General features: G+C 44.0%; 1 protein-coding gene across 7 annotated transcripts in view; it reads right to left on the bottom strand.

Moving 5' to 3' along the window:
• RUNX2 (RUNX family transcription factor 2) overlaps positions 1–18,291 on the bottom strand; it is a 316,982-nt gene that overhangs the window by 134,509 nt on the left and 164,182 nt on the right. For all 7 annotated transcript variants that reach the window (XM_084754833.1, XM_084754828.1, XM_084754829.1 and 4 more), the window contains one exon: positions 10,370–10,531. In XM_084754833.1, coding sequence (XP_084610959.1) covers positions 10,370–10,531 — 162 coding nt within the window. The remainder of the gene's footprint in view (positions 1–10,369; positions 10,532–18,291) is intronic.

The raw sequence follows: 18,291 nt of genomic DNA, 5'->3' as shown, positions 1-18,291 counted from the left end.
TTTTTGGTCATGGTATTTACCACAGCTACAGAAGGCAAACTGAGATGCATGTCATGAATATTTGCATGTCTGCCTGTTCTGACTGCAGTGAGTTTCAAATGTATGGGCTCATGCTAGAATATTCATAGTGTGAACCCTGCCATTTCCCTTTATCAAAGACGTCAGCTGAACCCACACTAGAACACATATGGACTTACAGAATACGAAATCAGACAAGTGTTCAACTCCCACAAGACCCCACCTCTGGAGACATTAGCTAGTCTCCAATAACCCTCAGCATATTGAGGCCCTCGGCTTCCAGCACTGGCTATCCGGTAGGCTTCCCTGATGAAGACGAGGGCTTCCCGTGGGCAGATGGAAGCGCAGCCTGGAAATAGGAATTAAAGAGAGACAGGAAAGGCTTTGGGAGCCAGGCTTGAGGCCTAGGGGAGCTTTCAATCTAGCTGGAGTTATGGAGCAATAACAAAGGATTAGGAGCCTAGGCCCTGGGCCTACAGGGGCTTTCAATCTAGCTAAGGCAAGACAAGAGCTCATACATTCCTGTTAGATATCTTTTTTTAAAAAAATCATTATAAAAGTTACTATGAAGCTAAACATAATACAGGCAATTTTTAAAGTTGAAAATATAATCCCTGAAGCGATTTGGAATAAAAGGATAATCTCTCTTTTTTAAAAATATGATTTAAAAAATTTTTTTTCTAAAGGCATTGGCTTTAAGTTGACTATAAGTTAATAGAGCAGAAAATATCTCTTCTCCCTAAGACTCCCGAGCATCTGTGGCTCATGCTGGCCCATCCTATCCTGGACTACATCACAACATGGCTGTGATATATCCTCCTAGCTGGCCGTGGCATGTCTCCTAGATGAGAAGAGTGAATGCCTCTCCAGCATAGAGACTCCACATTCTAGGTCTTTCTAGGTCTGCATTGCCTCACCTGCCTTGGCACATGTCGGTACCTGAGAACCATGTTCTTAAATTTTACACTGGCATTCTGCCTCCATGTATGTCTGTGTGAGGGTGTCCGATCCTCTGGAACTGGAATTACAGACAGTTGTGAGCTGCCGTGTGGGTGCTGGGATTTGAACCTGGGTCTTCTGGAAGAATAGCCAGTGCTCTTAACCACTGAGCCATCTCTCCAGCCCTGAGAACCACTTACTGAGTTGACTTGAAGTAACTGAAGGAAGACGTGCGTCACAGGAAGCACGTAAAAGGCCAACAGCGCGCAGGGTGTTGATTTAAATCGAAGGCTTCCTTAGCAGGCAGAAACCGCCTGAATTACACAAATGGCCATTGCAGCCTGCAAGCGCAGGGGCTGAGAATAAAGGCGGAGATTGATCCTGAGTACCAGGCACAAAGAAGGACAACGGTAGCATACCCAGGGGTCAGGACAACCGGGTGACATGAAGCTTTATCACACAGAAAGGGGTAAGAAGCCAAGGAGACAGTATCAGGAAAATTAAGAACCAGGAGCCAGGAGTGGTGAGGGTTCATGAGAAAAGGCAGTTGTGAAGAACAGATCATTCTCTCTGTCCTGGCAGAACAGCGTCTCGTTCAGCTTACAACGGAGCACATGTAACTTCCATCACTCTCTCAGAAAAAGCTTCTGACACTTAACTGCCTGATGGCTATAATTAACGTCAGACCCAAAATTAGAAATCAAAAATTCTATTTGATCCTTCGGTTTCAAGTTGGACCTAGAGTATGTTTTGGCATGATTACTAACTGTTAGCAGAAAGTTCTGGAAACAGATGTAGTCTTGATATGTGCTCTAAATGTGAAACACATTGCAAAAAGAGTTGGAGATAAAAATATATACTGCTTATGCACACTCTGGCCGTGTTATTTCCTGTCCTTATCAACAATAAAAAGTCTCTCAGTTTTGCCCTTCTTTTGTTGTTCCAGGTGAACAAAATCTTCTTTTCCCTTTTTTCCCCCTTTTTTGTTTTTAAAAATTAATCACATTAATTTATTTGTGTGTGTGTGAGTGTGTGTGTGTGTGTCTGTCTGTCTGTATTCATGACTCCCCTCACCTCACACCAGCGCGCACGTGCTCACACAAACACACACATGTACACACACATACACACACACAGGGACAAACGTGGAAGTCAAAGAACAGCCTACAGGAGTCAGTTGTCCCCTATGTCATATAAGTTCCAACAGCTGTTAGGCTTGACGGCAAGTGCTTTTACTCTGTGAACTATCACACCAGCCCTTCCGCCCCATCTTTCTCACTGTCTCGTCTGTTTGTTTGTTTGTTCTATCTTCTTTCCCTCCCACTGTTGTTTCATTCCAAGCACTAACTACAGCATCAGAAACTGTGGTTGGCTATGGCGATCCAAGATGTAAGGCTTAGCTGCTGTCCTTGAAAAGCTTGCCTTTGAGTGAAAAGAAATGTCACATAGCCCCAGAGTGGACTGGAGACAGCCACGCAGCTTGCTTCCCTGATAGTCTCTTAGACCCTCAGTGATGGACCACGGCTTCCTCGGAAGGCTGCTTTGCATGCAATATTCATCTTCTCAGACATAGATGCTGGAGACAGAATGGTGCTCAGCGTAGATAAGAGAACAGCTGGCTAAGAGGAAAGCGCTGGCCTGAGATGCCTGAGAGGTGGCCACAGGGCCGTGCACACCAGCTCTGCGAGTCCTGGTGTAGAGCGGGAAGCAGTGCTGGGGTTCCTCAGAGATGCCAGCTACCTGAGGGAGTATGGGAACACCTGTATCTAGAGACGGCAAATACAGCCATGCAAGCGCATGAATAAACTGTGATTTTAACTGAGTCTGTTTGACTCCATATGAATAATCACCTAAAGGAGTTGGCCTGTGGGCCAAGTCAAGAAAAATGTCTGAAGGGGGGGGGGCGTTACATGTGTGTGCACCCATGTGCATGTGTGCTCATATACACTTCTATAGGAGGGTGCACATGTGAGTGAAGAGCGTGCATGAAAATGTATGGGTGCCTGTGGAGGACAGAGGACAACCTCAGGTGTCACTCTTCATGAACCACCTACTTTATTTTTGAGACAGGGTCTCCTATCCTGCCTAGAACTTGCCCATGAGGCTAGGCTGGCTGGCCAGAGAGCCATAGGAATCCACTCACTGCCTCCCCAGTGATGTGATTATAGGCACGTATCACAATGCCCGTGTTTTATATGGGTTCTGGGGCTCAAGCTCAGGTCCCTATTCTTGCAAGCAAACATTTTTTTTTTTTTTTACCAACTAAGCTGTCTGCCCAACCCTAGAACAATAAATCAAGATTTATTTATATTTTTAAATGTATGTCTGTGAGTGTTTTTCCTTCAGGAGTTTATGTACACGATGTGCATGCAGGAGCCCACAGTCACCACATGCTAGCGTTGGAGCTGGAGGTGTGGTAGTGAGAGAGCTCCCACGTGGGTGCTGGGAACCAAACCTGGGTCTTTTGCAAGAGCAATAAGTGATCTTAACCACTAAACTATCTCTCCAGCCCTACTGAAAAGGTTTTAATTAAGAACAGAAACAAATACAAGCCGGTCTGAGTTATGCTGAAAGCCATTTGGCCACCACCCGCCATTCCTAAGACAGATACACTTCCCTAGAAAGATATATATGAAGTTTTTCTAACAACAACGACAAAAAAGAAATGTCCCAGATAGCGTCTGTGGGAAAAGAAAATCAAGACTCACACAGAGAGAAGATTTAAGTTTTAAAAAAAGATACTAGCATTCTTCTACCATATATTTTTAATTCCCAAAATTTCAAAAAGTTTAAAAATCCACAGAAATGATAAAGATATTTATGCTTTCTGGGGAATTGGAAGGAAAAAAAGAGGAGAGCTGTTAGGTGTCGTGGGGGCGCAGGTTTAGAGCAGGGGACCCATTCTATATTACTTTGCAACCGCGGGTACATATTCTAGGATTGGCAAGGCCCACAGAGCATGAAGTGTGAGCCTAAGGTAGACTATGGGCTCCATTTCATAACAGTGGATCAATGTTCAGTTGTAACAGTGCAAGTCAGAAACTCCAGGACTCACTGGGTTGTGGTTGGAGGGTATGCAAGCTATGTGTTCTACTCAGTCTTCCTGTAGTAAAGGTAAAACTGCGGTGAAGCATAAATAATATTAACTTATATCATACATATGTGTATATATGTATATATACATACATACATATGCACACACACGCATATCAGCATCTTCTATGCTTTCAAAAGTAATAATGCAGACAGGGCACAGCAGTGCATGCCTTTCATCCCAGCACTCAGGGAGCCAGAGGCAGGCAGATCTCTGTGAGTTCAAAGCCAGCCTAGTCTATAAAGGGAGTCCAGGACAGCTAAGTCACACAGAAAAACCCTGCCTCAAAATCAAAACAAAACAAAACAAAAAGTAATAATGCAACTCCGTTTTCTCACTGACATTCATCTGGTAAGTCCTAATGTCACCTTACTCCGTGTAAAATTCCAAGACACACAGATAAGCAATTTTGAGTCACTTTGTTCCATAAGCCAAGCGATGTGTCTAAGAATAGTAAAAAGAATCTTTAGTGACACAAAGTAAAACTGGGTTTTCCTCAGCTAAATTGTCCCCATGCTTTTTTTTTTTTTACGGTCGCAGCAGCCACAGTGTCTGAGAATATCAGTACATCCGGTGAAAGGATCACACAGTCTCAAGTGGATGTCTGCGAGAGCAGACTGCACCAAATCTTACAGGAAAATTTGTAATCACGTGCCTGCCATCTCCATATAAGCATGACCCCCTTCCTTTAACAGATCTTTTCCCTACATGTGAGTGGTTGCACAATTGCCAGAGGCGAAGCCCACCCCACCCCACCCCCTCTGCAAAAATTGACAAGATCCATGTATTTTTTTTCTTTTTAAATCAGTCAAACCATATGTGTAGGTTACATACACTCTGACCTGGGGCACCTAAGGCTAAGTACAAGTATCTGAGATTAGTCAGGCCAACAGCCTTCATCAGCCTTGTGGCCTGGGCCAACACTCTCCAACTGGCAGGGTAGGATGGGGGAACCATGTCGTTGCTCCCAGCACCAGAGTAAACTGAGGCTCAAGTGGGATGAAAACACCACCTGCCCTTGTCAGAAGATGGACTAGATTTATGGAAAGCAAGATGAATCCTGACCTTCGACTTTGAAATTGCCCAGATCAATCACTGAGGAGCACAGATCATGCCGTTGTGAACACAAATGAGAGGAGCACGGAGCATGCCGTTGTGAACACACACACACACATGGGGCTTGCCTTTGTTTAGGGTCCATTAAATTTAATAACTTCCCCCTTTATGGCCTTAAACGGAGACTCTCTTCAAAATAACAGTGGTTCCCATACAATTTAATTACTTGCCTGTGGCTGCTGAGACAGAGGTGTGTTTGCCAAACAGGTAGTTCTTAATATAAGAGCAGGTATGCAGGGGGGAAAATGGAGGATCTCTAGTGTTTTATTAAAGTTGTTTTAACGCTCTGGTTTATTAGTACTAATTGCTGGAGTTTTCTTTTTTAACTTCCTGAAGGTATTGCTCCCTCCTGGGCGTGGAGACGTGTTCTGTAGAAATGAATGCTCACGTGGATGTATCTGTGATTAGTCAGGCAAACGGCCTGAGCTACTAGAGCTGTTAATTTCAAAACCTGAACTCGGAAGACTTGACAAAGCCTGGGACATAAGGGAACATCTTTTAAACAAGCTCTGTCAAACCTCACTGGGTTTTTAATTGCATGGGCTAATCCCCCTAACATGTCTCAAGTGATCAAATGGTCCCCCCAACTCTACACTGGCAATTTATATATCTTGTGGTAGCGTTAAAATAATTTTCAGTGACTTTAGCCATTTGGGCTAAAGCCTACCCTGCTGAATTTGGGAGGTATCACAGTTCATCATGGAGAGCCACTAAGATGAAAACCTCTTCAATATCCCTGTGAAGCTGAGTGAAATTGCTTTTGATATTAAGATATGTAAGAAAGATATTCAAGACTGTTTGCTCCAATAGAGTAAAAGAAAAAACTTGCAGGGGAAAACAGCTTTATGAAAAAGTCATAAATGTGGCAAAGCCCTGCTAAGGTTTGAGCCATGTACAGCCTTCTGGTCCCTGCGTTATCACAAATTGTTCCTTTAAGGAACAACTAAAAAAAATCCCTCTGTCTCCTTCTGTGTAAGGAGCCCTCTTTTGGACTGACAAGCTAATGTGCAGTCACCTGCAAAGCCACTTGGGGTTGGGGTGCTACTTAAGCTTAGTTTATTATATACCGTCTTACTTATTGTGATACACGTGTTATGGGAAGAAGCCCAGAATGTTCAGGGCTGCTGCACTGTAACGTCATGAGGCTGGTATCTGAGACATTGAACTTGACTGAGTAAGGTCCAAACTCATTACAATGGAGGGGGACCTGTTTGTCAGCAGATGGCAATTACATAGTGGTTGGGTATGAGCCTATAAACTGCTCTTGCTCCTACAACACTATTTAAGGCTGCCTGGGATTAAGGGGGAATATCCTGATTTTTTTTTAAACATATTGTACCTATGAACTTCAAGGTATCTAGTAGTACAACATGCTCTGTAATGAACCACAGTTAGCACGCCTTCATCGCTTTATTAGAGCTTGTCTTCTTAGTGCCCGGCTTCCAGAAAGGATCTGAGGAAGATGACAGGAGCTACACAGCAGGATGCATTATCATTGTCGGAGTTCCTTAGGTCCTAAACCTGAAGCCACACTTGAAAAGCTAGAGGAAAGGGCACAAGCCAAGGAACGGGTGAAGCCGGACCCTCTAACGGTCTTCGGGGACAATGAATAGTTCAGAGTATTGCTTTTGAATACCATTTTAGGGTGAACTGAAATTTCTTTAGAAACATATCTTTCTACCTGTTGCTATTCCTATGAGTCTTGGAACAGAATCCCCCTACCCTAGTCAACACAAGTGCAACCTAAGATTTCCATTTTATTACATGATTAATTTTTGTCTTAATATTTTGGTGACTTTTTATAAACGGCCCGAGTTTGGCTCTATAAATATTCACTTTATACTTTAATAACAATAAGTTATTGTAAACTTTAGTAATTCTGTGTGATATATATTTTGTGAGGTAAACTTTTTAACTCCATGGGAGTGTTAACTCACTTAAATATTAAAATATTCTGAAGAATTTTTTGTTTAAAGTATGATATGTATTCATCCATTTTTATTAGCCAAATAATCTACTTTAATAAGTTTAATTTACTATTTATGTTATTAATTTAAGCCAAGCCTTGCCTGCAAATGACATACTGGTACACAATTTTAAAACATTTTAGCTTCCATATATCAGCTCTAGTCTGCCACATGCCTTGTGTCAGGTCTACCCCGAATAGTTTGCACTCTCCTAGTAATCTTACAGAAGCATTATTATACCCTATTAATAAAAGTTTATAAGTCTAAGTTTTAATCAGTTAAGGGCCTTGCCTGATGTTTGTGTGAGGTACAACTTGGCTCTGAACCTACAACTTCTCACCCAGCGCCATCTGTAAGCCTTTTGTCTGTCTCTCTGACGGGGCACTGTGACCTGAGAGCATCTTGAAGGTGACCATGGGCTTCTTGGAGATAGTGACGGAGGTTAGCGTTTGAGCTGGCCATGTTTCAGGCAAAGGGTAGGCAAACAAGAGTGTGGCCACAGTAGGCAGACAAGAAGGCTGAGGCACAGTAGGCAGACAAGAGGGCTGTTCACGGTGCACAGAGATTCCATCCAGTGCGTTTTATTTTCCAGAAAAATTAAAAAATAAAACCTTCCCGTCTCGCCTGTGGGAAGGTCAGCCCCGTGTATCTTGAGGATGGTTTTATATATTGAAAATAATAGTAATAAAGTAGAAATTGTGCCGTTCAGCCCTCAGGTCCCTACAAAGCAGCCATCTCTCTAACATGATTCCCAGGATGAGCCCTGGGGAGCGGAACAAGCCCGGTGTGGTGCGATCCGAGCCCATCAGGTAGTGCTCGGGTGGGGCAGGCATGGCCCCACAGCCAAGAGCAAGGTCAGGAGGCGCAGGCTTCTCTCAGTCCTGACAGTCCACAGCTGCCTGGTCCTTCCTGTTCCTCCACATGCTGACAGGAGGGATTTTCTGTTCTCTTTAGTGTTTATACAGACCCTCCCACCTTGGCTCCACGTTACTCCTCTGCCAGTCACAACCCACAGAGATGCTCACAGAAGGGGAAAAAACTGGACTGAACTGAATTTTAAACCGGTATAAAGCAGGGGCTCATGCTGCCCTGGCTTAAGATAAACACACAGCTGTATAACCAGCCAGCTACAGGCCCTACCTCTCTCTCTCTCTGTAGAATGGAAAGAACCAGAAGGCTGCATCATGGGAATGGTTAAAGCGATGAGATCAAAATAAGCGGCTTGTTCCACATTGCACGTGTGAACAGCAAACGCTGATGGCTAGCCCATTGTGCAGTCTGTTCAAGGCTGTTTATAGCCGTTTCCATGGTGAGCCCATAGATGAACACACCTCACTAAGAAAACGCCACAGGCTCATGTCTCTATAGCTACCATTGTCCTCTGGGACTCTTTCTTTTAGGGATTTATTTACTTTTATTTTCTGTGTATGTGGGATTTCCTGAGTGTATGTAGGTGTACCATGTGTGTGTGTGCCCGGCCTGGCACCTGCGGAGATCAGAAGAGGTTATTAGATTCCCTGGAACTGGAGTCATGGGTGCTTTTGATCTGCCCAATGTGAGCATTGAAAGACAAACTTCACGCCCTTGCAAGAGCAGCAAGTGCTCTTAATGGCTGAGCCATCTCTCTATCCCTACTGGGGCTTTCTTAAGGAGCAAAAACCTGCTTCAACTACAAAGGGTTGGTCAGATAGAAACCCAAAGTGATCCTAAGCAGAAGCAAGGTCACACACATCTAAGGGTCCCTTCGGGTCTATATAGAATCAATTCTTCATCTGGAATACAGGAGAAATGATCAAAGCAGGCCAGTCAACTCCATCAAATCCTGGGGCCTCCTCCCTGTGTGAATTTTCTAGCCCCACGTGTCTTCCTCTTCCTCTCCTTGTCCCTGACTGATGTGTGGCCTAAAGGAGATGGTGATTTCACTCAAGAGAGATGACAACTAAACATCTACACTATACTTGGCCCAGTTCCAAACAGGTGTCATGTGATTCACAAGCAAAGGCAGCGGTGTGGTCAATAAAATGTGGTAACATGGTTATTATCCAAAGAACCTTCCGGTTCTCCCTCCACCCCTCTCCCGTCCCTACTCACCCCGGGAAGTCCATCTGCAGCAGAAAGTGTGAAGGCACTAGGACCAGAGAGCCCTTTCCTGCTACGCACTTGAGAAACAAAGCCTTCCCTCCTCCCAAGTTGAAAGAAATAAAGGAGAGGAGACTAACGGAAGCCTGCCGGTGGAGCTTCAGCTTGTCAGTGGTGTGGCGCAGCGGGGAGAGTAACGGCTCCGAGCTTTGCAGAAAATTGATAGAGGGAGAGAAGCAGAAATGAAACAGGGGGGGGGGGGAGAGAAAGAGAGAGAGAGAGAGAAAGGCATTAACCTGGCCAGGAGTCAAACAGGTGCTTGGGGCCCAAACGCTGACACAAGATGACATGCGGTACAGTGGCTGTGTGGCCCTGTGGAGTTGTGTCTGATGGTTAATGTGTGCGGGCCTTACATGAGAGTGAGCAGAGAGATTGATCTCCTTATTTACAGAGCTCATATGGCCGGGCGAGGGCCCTTAGCTTCTCTCTGCATGTCTACCTGAAGTCTTTACTGAAATTTTCTGCCTCTTTCTGCTGCTGGCCAGGTCACTTCAGTTGCGCGGTTCCACTACGATCCACGAGCTTTGGGTGCCTTTGGGGTGATGGGTTTGTGAGTACGGGGGGCTGCCTGTCACACAGAGTGACAGTGTGCCTTAGTCTTGAGCTGCTATGTGCTGCCTCTCAAGGCTCCTCTGGGCCTCGCTATGCTGGGAATGACTAGGTCTCTCTCATAAGCATCCTAAGTTTGAAGGTGATCGCTCCCGGAATCGGTTACTATGGAGCCCCTGGGTTTTGACATAGAGGGTGGTGCCAGTGGTGTGTACTTTGGCTTACAAGCAGAGGAAGGCCTGGCATGTGGCCTTTGGGAGAATGCCCCAGTAAGACAGGATCCCTCAAATGGGGTACAGTTCAGCAGGACACTAACTGGGTGGCATTAAAGAGCATCTTAAGAGAAGTATGCCATCTCCGATGGAGTTTCATCTCTTGAATTAAAAATGTTCAAGTGTTTGATAGCCCCATCAATTCAAAATAATGGGTGTCTACTGTTGCTTGCCCCCAATAGATGAGTGTTAACAAGCCAGACTTGTTCCATTCCCACGCCCTCACCCCCGCCCCTATGCAGGGGTGGGCGTCTTAGTTAAAGCTTGGTCTTTACCTGAAATACGCCTGGGCACATCGGTGATGGCTGGGAGCCCGGTGCCCCGTGTGGAAGACAGTGGTGTGGTGGAGTGGATGGATGGGGACGCCATCTGGCTCAGATACGAAGGGTATGACTGGTCGTAGGACCACGGTGGGGAAGACTGTGCCTGCCTGGGATCTGGAAAAAAAAAAAGATAAAAAAGAATTCAGTATTTCAGCTCCTGTAGCCTTACAAACACGCAGCCCAGAACTTAAGACACAGCACAGAAGAAAAAAAATGAGACATAAAAATAATAAATAAATAAATAAATAAATAAATAAATAAATATCTCCCACGATGTTTTCCCTTTTTGGCCTCAAATAGGCCAGAGCTCTCTAGACCTGATGTCTCAATGAACACAACAACATGGGTGTGCATGAGGTCCATTTGTCTCTCTTACGTATAAATATTTCTACTGGGAACTCTAGTGTGGCCATTTAGAAAACAATGCACTTTGCTTATTTTTACAAAGTGGAATTTATTTTATTTATTCTTTGTATTTTCAAAATTCCTTCCCTGAACACTTTAAAATTATATTCTTCTATCAATTAATGAGTATAACTTTGCAAAAAAAAAAAAAGATGTAGACCTCGCTTGTAACTGTTACTTATCTGGCTGCCATGGTTCAGGGATGCTTCTTCAGTATAAAAATGCCTGACTCTGTGCTTCCCTCACAGTGGGCTTTCTTTCTGAAAGAGTCAAAGGAACGCCTTTTTTTTCTTTCAAGACAGGGTTTCTCTGTACAGCCTTGACTCACTCTGTAGACCAGGCTAGCCTCAGACTAGCCTCAGACTCACAGCAATTCGTCTGCCTCTGCCTCGCAAGTGCTGAGATTAAAGGCGTTCGCCACCACCGCCCAGCTATGGCATGGCAGTTTCTAATGGGGGAGTGAAGGGGCAAGGCTGGCATGAGCACAGAGGAGGCGCATGCAATTGACTAGAACAGAAGGAAGCATGACACATCATCTAATGTACAAAACTAAAACAGAAAAGAACCTTGAGCAAGGACAAAAGTATTCCAACGGCAACTATGATTGAGTGCTGAAAAGCTATACTGCCATCCAGGTTCAAGGTCAAACACTTGAGTTCCTGACAGCAAGATGACCCCAAACAGGAGAACAGGGAAATGCTTTAATCCCACTGAAATCTCTTCTTTTAAAGTGTCATGTGTACACCAACAGCTCAGGCTCTAAGATCAACAATTAATACATGGGACCTCATGAAACTGAAAAACTTCTGTAAAGCCAAGGACACTGTCAAGAGGACAAAATGGCAGTCTACAGATTGGGAAAAGACCTTCATCAATCCTACATCTGACAAAGGGCTACTTTCCGAAATATATAAAGAACTCAAAACATTAAACACCAACAAACAAAATAACCCAATTAAAAAATAGGGCACAGAGCTAAACAGAGAATTCTCGATACAGAGATCTAGAGTGGCCAAGAAACACTTAAAGAAATGTTCACTGTCCTTAGTCATTAGGGAAATGCAATCAAAATGACTCTGAGATCCCACCTTATACTCATCAGAATGGCTAAGATAAAAAACCCAAGTGACAGCACATGCTGACAAGGATGTGTCTAAAGGGAAACGCTCCTTCATTGCTGGTGGGAGGGCAAATTCGTACAACTACTTTGGAAATCAACCTGGGGCTTTCTCAGAAAATTTGGAATAGCTCTACCTCAAGACCCAGCCATACCACTCCTGGGCATACTCCCAAAAGATGCTCCACCATATCACAAGGACATTTGCTCAACTATGCTTATAGCAGCTTTATTCACAATATCCAGAATCTAGAAACAACCTAAGTGTCCCTCAACCAAGAATAAAGAAACTGTGGTACATTTACACAATGGAATACTGTCCAGCTATTAAAAACAAAGAAATCATGAAATTTTCAGGCAAATGGATGGAACTAGAAATGTTCACTCTGAGTGAGGTAACCCAGACCCAGAAAGACACACATGGTATATACTCACTTATAAGTGGATTTTAGCCGTACAATACAGGATAAACCATACTACAATGCACAGACCCAAAGAAGCTAAGTAACAAGGAGGATCCAAAGGAGGGGAAACAGAACAGACATTTGGTTGAAGAGAGGGAACAAGATAGGAGAGGAAACAGAGAGAGATATGAGGCTAGAGATCAGACCTGGTTTGGGGGCGGGGGGGAAGTGTTGGGCAGACAAATGGCCTATAGAGAAAATAGAAACTGTGGTCGGGGGCATCTCTGTGACAAGGTGAAGACCTAAGTCAGGGTAGGCTCCTGGGGGATGTGAGAAGGACTCTAACACAGACTCCTAGTAGCAGGGGCTATAGAGACTGAAGAGGACACCCTCTAACTAGACAAGTCTCCTGGTAGAGGGAGGGGAACAGGAACCCACCCACAAAAACTTCAACTCAAAATTCACCTTGCCTAGAAGATGTGCAGGGATAAAGATAGAGCAGATAGAGCAGAGATTGAGCGAATGTCCAACCAATGTCTGGTCCAACCCAAGACCCACCCCATGGCAGAGAACCAACCCCTGACACTATTAACAGTACTCTGCTATGCTTGCAGGCAGGAGGCTATCAGAGTTGTCCTCGGAGAGGCTGTACCCAGTAGTGGCTCCGAAACAGATGCTGAGATTCACAGCCTAGTGGAAAACTGGGGGGTGGGGAGTAGGGGATGAGACCTGAAAGGTAACAGGCCAGCTGACCAGGGCCTGGAGGGGCCTGCTGAAACTGAGGCACCAACCAAGGACCTTGCATTGACTGGACATAGCCCTTCCTCAAAGACAAACTCTATAGGCAGCTCAGGCTTCATGTGGGTCCTCTATTGAGGAAAGCAGAGGCTCTCTCTGTCATGGACTCTCTTGGCAGCTTTTCAATTACTTCCCCCTGTCAGGGCTGCCTTGCCAGGCCACAGAGGAAGAGGATGTACTCAGTCCTGATGCAACTTGATGAACTGGGGAGGGTGAGTAGGAAGGCTCCCCTTTTCTGCGGAATAAGGGAGGGGGGAGGGGGAAGGAAGGAGGGAAGGAGGGTGGGGCTGGGAGGCGAAGAGGGATGAGGCAACTTCCAGGATGTAAAGTGAATTAATTAATTAATTATTAATTTTTAAGATGTGTCATATGTTAGGGCTGTGGCTTCATGCTCCCCACAGGTGTCGATAATAAATAAATCGGGGCAAAAAACTGATCGAGGCTAAATGCAGAGAGCTCACAATGCCTTTGAAGTATCTCAGTGGGTTTCTGAGAGGTGGAAACTCAAGGCTGAGAAGTTTATTAAAAGGCCAATGTCCATTTGTATAAGAAAAGAGAAGGCAATTTTGTTTTGTTTTGTTTCCCTTCTCCCCCTTTGAGCCTATACCACCTGGTATACCCAAGGGGTCAGCTATGCCAGACCTAACTAGGCCCAACCATGCCATAGCCTCCTGGACCTCGTGCAATTGGGTGTGTCCAGAGCAGACTGGACAGGGATAAGAAGGTAAATTTGTTACTATTTTCAACATGAAGACTGTGTGCTGTTTTAATCCCACTCAAAAGTTAACTACCAGAATCATAAGCAAATTTCACTTAATTGATTTTATTTGTTAGCTTAAATTTTTTATGCTAATTTTAAAAACTAACCAAACTGGCTTTTTTTTTTATAGGACAGTTAGTATATTTGCATGTAGATGGACTTTGGGATGTTTAGAATCAGGTCAGGATTAGCTCTGAGAGAGAATTTCAACTCCCTACTTGGCTTTGACCACACAGAGCCTGGGTTTGCTCATCCATGAGGGGACTATTATAATAACCTGATCACAGAAGTGTGAGATTACGTGAGGAAACTATTTAGGAGGACACTATGACAGAAGACTTTCAGTACACGTCCATCAATTTTTTATAAGATTAATTTTTAAGTGTATCAGTGTATCTCTCTCCTCTCCCTCTCTCTCTCTCCTCTCCTGTCTCTGTCTCTGTCTCTCTGTCTCTGTCTCTCTCTCTCTCTCTCTTTTTTTTTTTTTGTGTGTGTGTGTGTGTGTGTGTGTGTGTGTGTGTGTGTGTGTGTGTGTGTGTTCACATGAGAGCAGGTGCCTGCAGGGGCCAGAGAGGGCATCAGATCTCCTAGAGCTGGAATTGCAGGAAGCTGAGGGCCATCCAATGTGGGTGCTGGGAACTGAACTCCCCTACCTCTGAAGGTGCAGTACCTCTCCCTAATCTCTGCACTATCCCTCCAGTCCTCATTCTTACATTCTTATCTTAAAACAGAACAAACAACAAAAACAAAATACTCCTGATGGTTTGTTCCATATTTAAAACACATCAAAGGTAAAGTGTGTTTGGAACAGGTATAAAATTCTCCTATTGACTCTTGTTCTTTGAAAATTAACAGCTTAATTAAAAGAAAACCTGAAGAGTCAATTTAGGTTCATTTCTCAAAATAAAAATGAATACATAATAAGACTCGGATTTTTTTTCCTAGGCTATTTCCTCTTTTAAAGCCTCTAGGCCTTTTCTAGGCAGTTGAAGCCGTTGGGTTTCAGCTATGTTTTGTTTATTTGTTCAGTTTGGAAACAATTTATTTAAAGATTATCTAAATAGGACATACTTCCTTGAGTGGAAATAATTAAATACATCTGGATATTTATCTGATGCTTACTGACCTTAATAGATACGGCAGAGGGGACACCCAAGTCAAGTTTAAGGCCCTTTACCTGAGTTTGCGATTCAAAAAAAGGCTAGTACTGAATTAACATAAACTTTCCTTCAGAAATCCAAAAGATACTTGGTGGCTAGAAATAATGAATCTCTTCGCTTTAAAACTCTCAAGGTTTAAAATGCTCGAGATTATACAGACTGGCAGCATTTCAACTCTGAGTGACTGTTCCTTGTTATCCACAGACACTGATAGACTCTTTGCCTTCCACCACAAATGTGAGTTACTATTTAGAGAAATGGGAAATCATCTTCAGATGGAGAGGAGTTGGCTCCTTACAGAGCAGGGAAACTGTCTCGTAAAGGCAAGGGGCTGGACTGAAGCACATTCTCAGCAGATGAAAGGGACAACCCGCCAACCGCCACAGAGCGCCAAGAGGGCCTTCTGCGGGGATAGACGTCAGTGTTACAGAGCCTAGATTTAGCCACACTGGGCAACTTCCTCAGCAGGCAGTGTGATCTGTGATCCAGTCCTCAAAGGCAACAAGGAGGTAGGGGGCTGGTCCCCCTTGCCTAAACTGTAGGAGGAGGGTGGGGGGATGGATCACAACAAAATGCAAGAAATGACTATGGTGATCAGACAAGGGAGTAAGGGTGCTTGGTTGTCACGTGCAGCCTTAGTTGGTCTCCTTGCATTGGGAGACAGCCCAGTACAGTGGGCCATAAACAGGCCTTCTAACGAGACAGTGTGGGCTGGAGGGTCAGTCTTCTTCTATATGATAACAGCTGAGTGAGCAAACCTCAGTTTCCTCATCTGGAAAATGAGGCTGCATAGCACGCTGAAGCTGATGTGGCCAACGGGCCAGGAAGACAGACTTGAGGCTCACAGCTCCCCGCTGCGTTGAGTAGGTCACGTGGTTTATCTGTAAACCAGGAATAATGATCCTGATTGGGGTCCCCATGATCAGGGCGGGAGCTATGCCAGATCTGATTGGTCATCTGCCTTTCAGGCTACCTATTAGGTAGATAAGAGTCAACGTCTGTAAAACAAATACAATAATAACTACTATTGTGTTTGGAAAACTAGATGGAAATAAAGCGTTATTGATAACCTCTCAGATCTGTGTGAAAATCATCATTGTGCTTGTCAGCTCACATGGGCAGGTTCTACCTTGTAACCTGGGGTGTCTTAGGCGTGCTGATCTTAAATTGAAGGTGAGTTAATCCCCCACAGCCAAAAATGAAATAATACACAGTACAGGGCAAATCAGCATCAGTGACAAAGGAATAAAAATCTGACCCCGCACTATCTGGGCCATCTGCATTTGTGCGCAGCTATTAAATATTCCTGAGATCAGATGGTATAATTAAACGTAAGTCTTGAACATACAAGCTATTGACAGTGAACTTCCAGGTGGACTGAATAAACACCGGAACAATAGACTGCTGTAATTAATCATTCTAAATTTCTCTTCAGCTATGAAAGAGTTATTACATCGAGGAAGTTTTACACAAAATTTCCGCCTGCCAGATACCAACTAGAAAGGCCCTCAAAGGACAGCTTTGCTTTTGGTGGAGGCCCTGCCCAAAGATGTTCTGACTGACACCAAACACGGGGAGATTGCTCTGCCCTTTCTCTCTCAGAGGACTGGCCGCAGCCCAGCCAATCTCTGTCAAGGTCGGTCCTCATCCTGAGATTGTATGACAGTGGTGGGGATGGCAGAAGAGACACTAAAGAAGAACAAGTTGTAACAAGCACCGTCGTGAGCCCACTGGGCCAGGTATGAGGGGCAGCCCCCTGCCCCAGACCTCACCTAGCACCCAGTGGATGAGCAAACAGACCGTTGATCTCACAGATGCCAATTCTGGGCCACTGAGTGGACAAAGGCCAGGCCCGTCTAAGCCTTGACTTTACAGCTCAGCACATAGTCAGGGGGCAGCTGTGCTCATCACACATGTGACCTGAGTCAAACCCTCTAGCTTTGACCCCTGTTCCTTCTCGGACTTGGTTTCATCTCAGGAAGAGAAATTCCCATATTTTCAAATAGCATAGCCTCCAACGTTCCAGTCTTTTGGTGGGAGGAATATGTAATCCTAACTTAAATACATGATTACATGTTTGCATATGTCTGTGTATGTACGAATGTAAGTATGTATGTATGTATATACATATTATGTATGTATATACATATTATGTATGTATATGTGCTTGTGTATGTATATATATATGTGTGTGTTTGTATAGGTATGTGTGTATGTATATGTTTGTATGTGTGTATATATGCATGTATGTATGTGTATGGGTGTTTGTGTATGTATGTGTATGTGAATGTGCATGTGTGTATGTGTATATATGTTTTGTATATGTATGTGTGTACATGTGTTTCTGTATATGTGAGTGTGTATGTGTCTATATGTGTGTATGTGTTTCTGTATATGTATATGTATATCCACGTATGACATGTATGTGTGTTTGTGTATGTATGTGTGTATATGTGTATATGTATGTGTGTATATGTGTGTATGTGTTTGTGTATGTATGTATGTATATGTGTGTATGTGTTTGTGTATGTAGGTGTATGTGTGTTTGTATTTGTATATGTGTATGTATTTTTTAATGTGCATATGTGTGTTTTGTATGTGTATACGTGTGTTTGTGTATATGTGTGTGAGTGTTGGTGTGTCTATGCATGTGTGTATGCATGTGTATATGTATGTGTATGTGTGTGTGTGTGTGTGTGTGTGTGTGTGTGTGTGTGTGAGTACAGTTATTAATGCCTACAGTGGAGATAAGTCACCTTAACTGGATCTCATGAATGCTTTCTGAGCTGTACTTCCTGAAGAAACCTGAGCCTTCTGAGACACACTCTGACCTCCGATGAGTCAGAGCAGGTGTCGCTGGAGTCAGTACTGAGGACAATACAGAGCTAGCTCTGTAACAGACCTGCAGGTCAGCCACGAATCAGCTCAGCCTTGGCTTCCTTTGCCTAACCCACTGGGGCACATGGCATGGCTTGTTTTTCTGGATCTTTAAAAACAGGAAGAAAGTAGCAGGAGCTGTGACTCCAAACTAAGAATAGTCCCAGTTTTTGAAGACCCAAAGCGTGAATGTGTAAAGCATGGCCTGGAGGTTACGTCCTGGGTGACCAGCAACTACACAAAAGCATCTTTAATTTCTCAGAAGATATCAAAAGACATCAAACCAGTTGTTGAACTTTGTAAGATTTATTTTTAAAGATGTATTTATTTGTTTATTTTTTTATGTGCATGGG

The sequence above is a fragment of the Acomys minous genome, assembly GCF_964271855.1.
Source record: "Acomys minous genome assembly, chromosome: 13".
In the NCBI taxonomy this organism is placed as follows: Eukaryota; Metazoa; Chordata; class Mammalia; order Rodentia; family Muridae; genus Acomys; species Acomys minous.
Note: the sequence above shows the minus strand (reverse complement) of the source record. Positions and strands in the feature narration are given on the sequence as shown.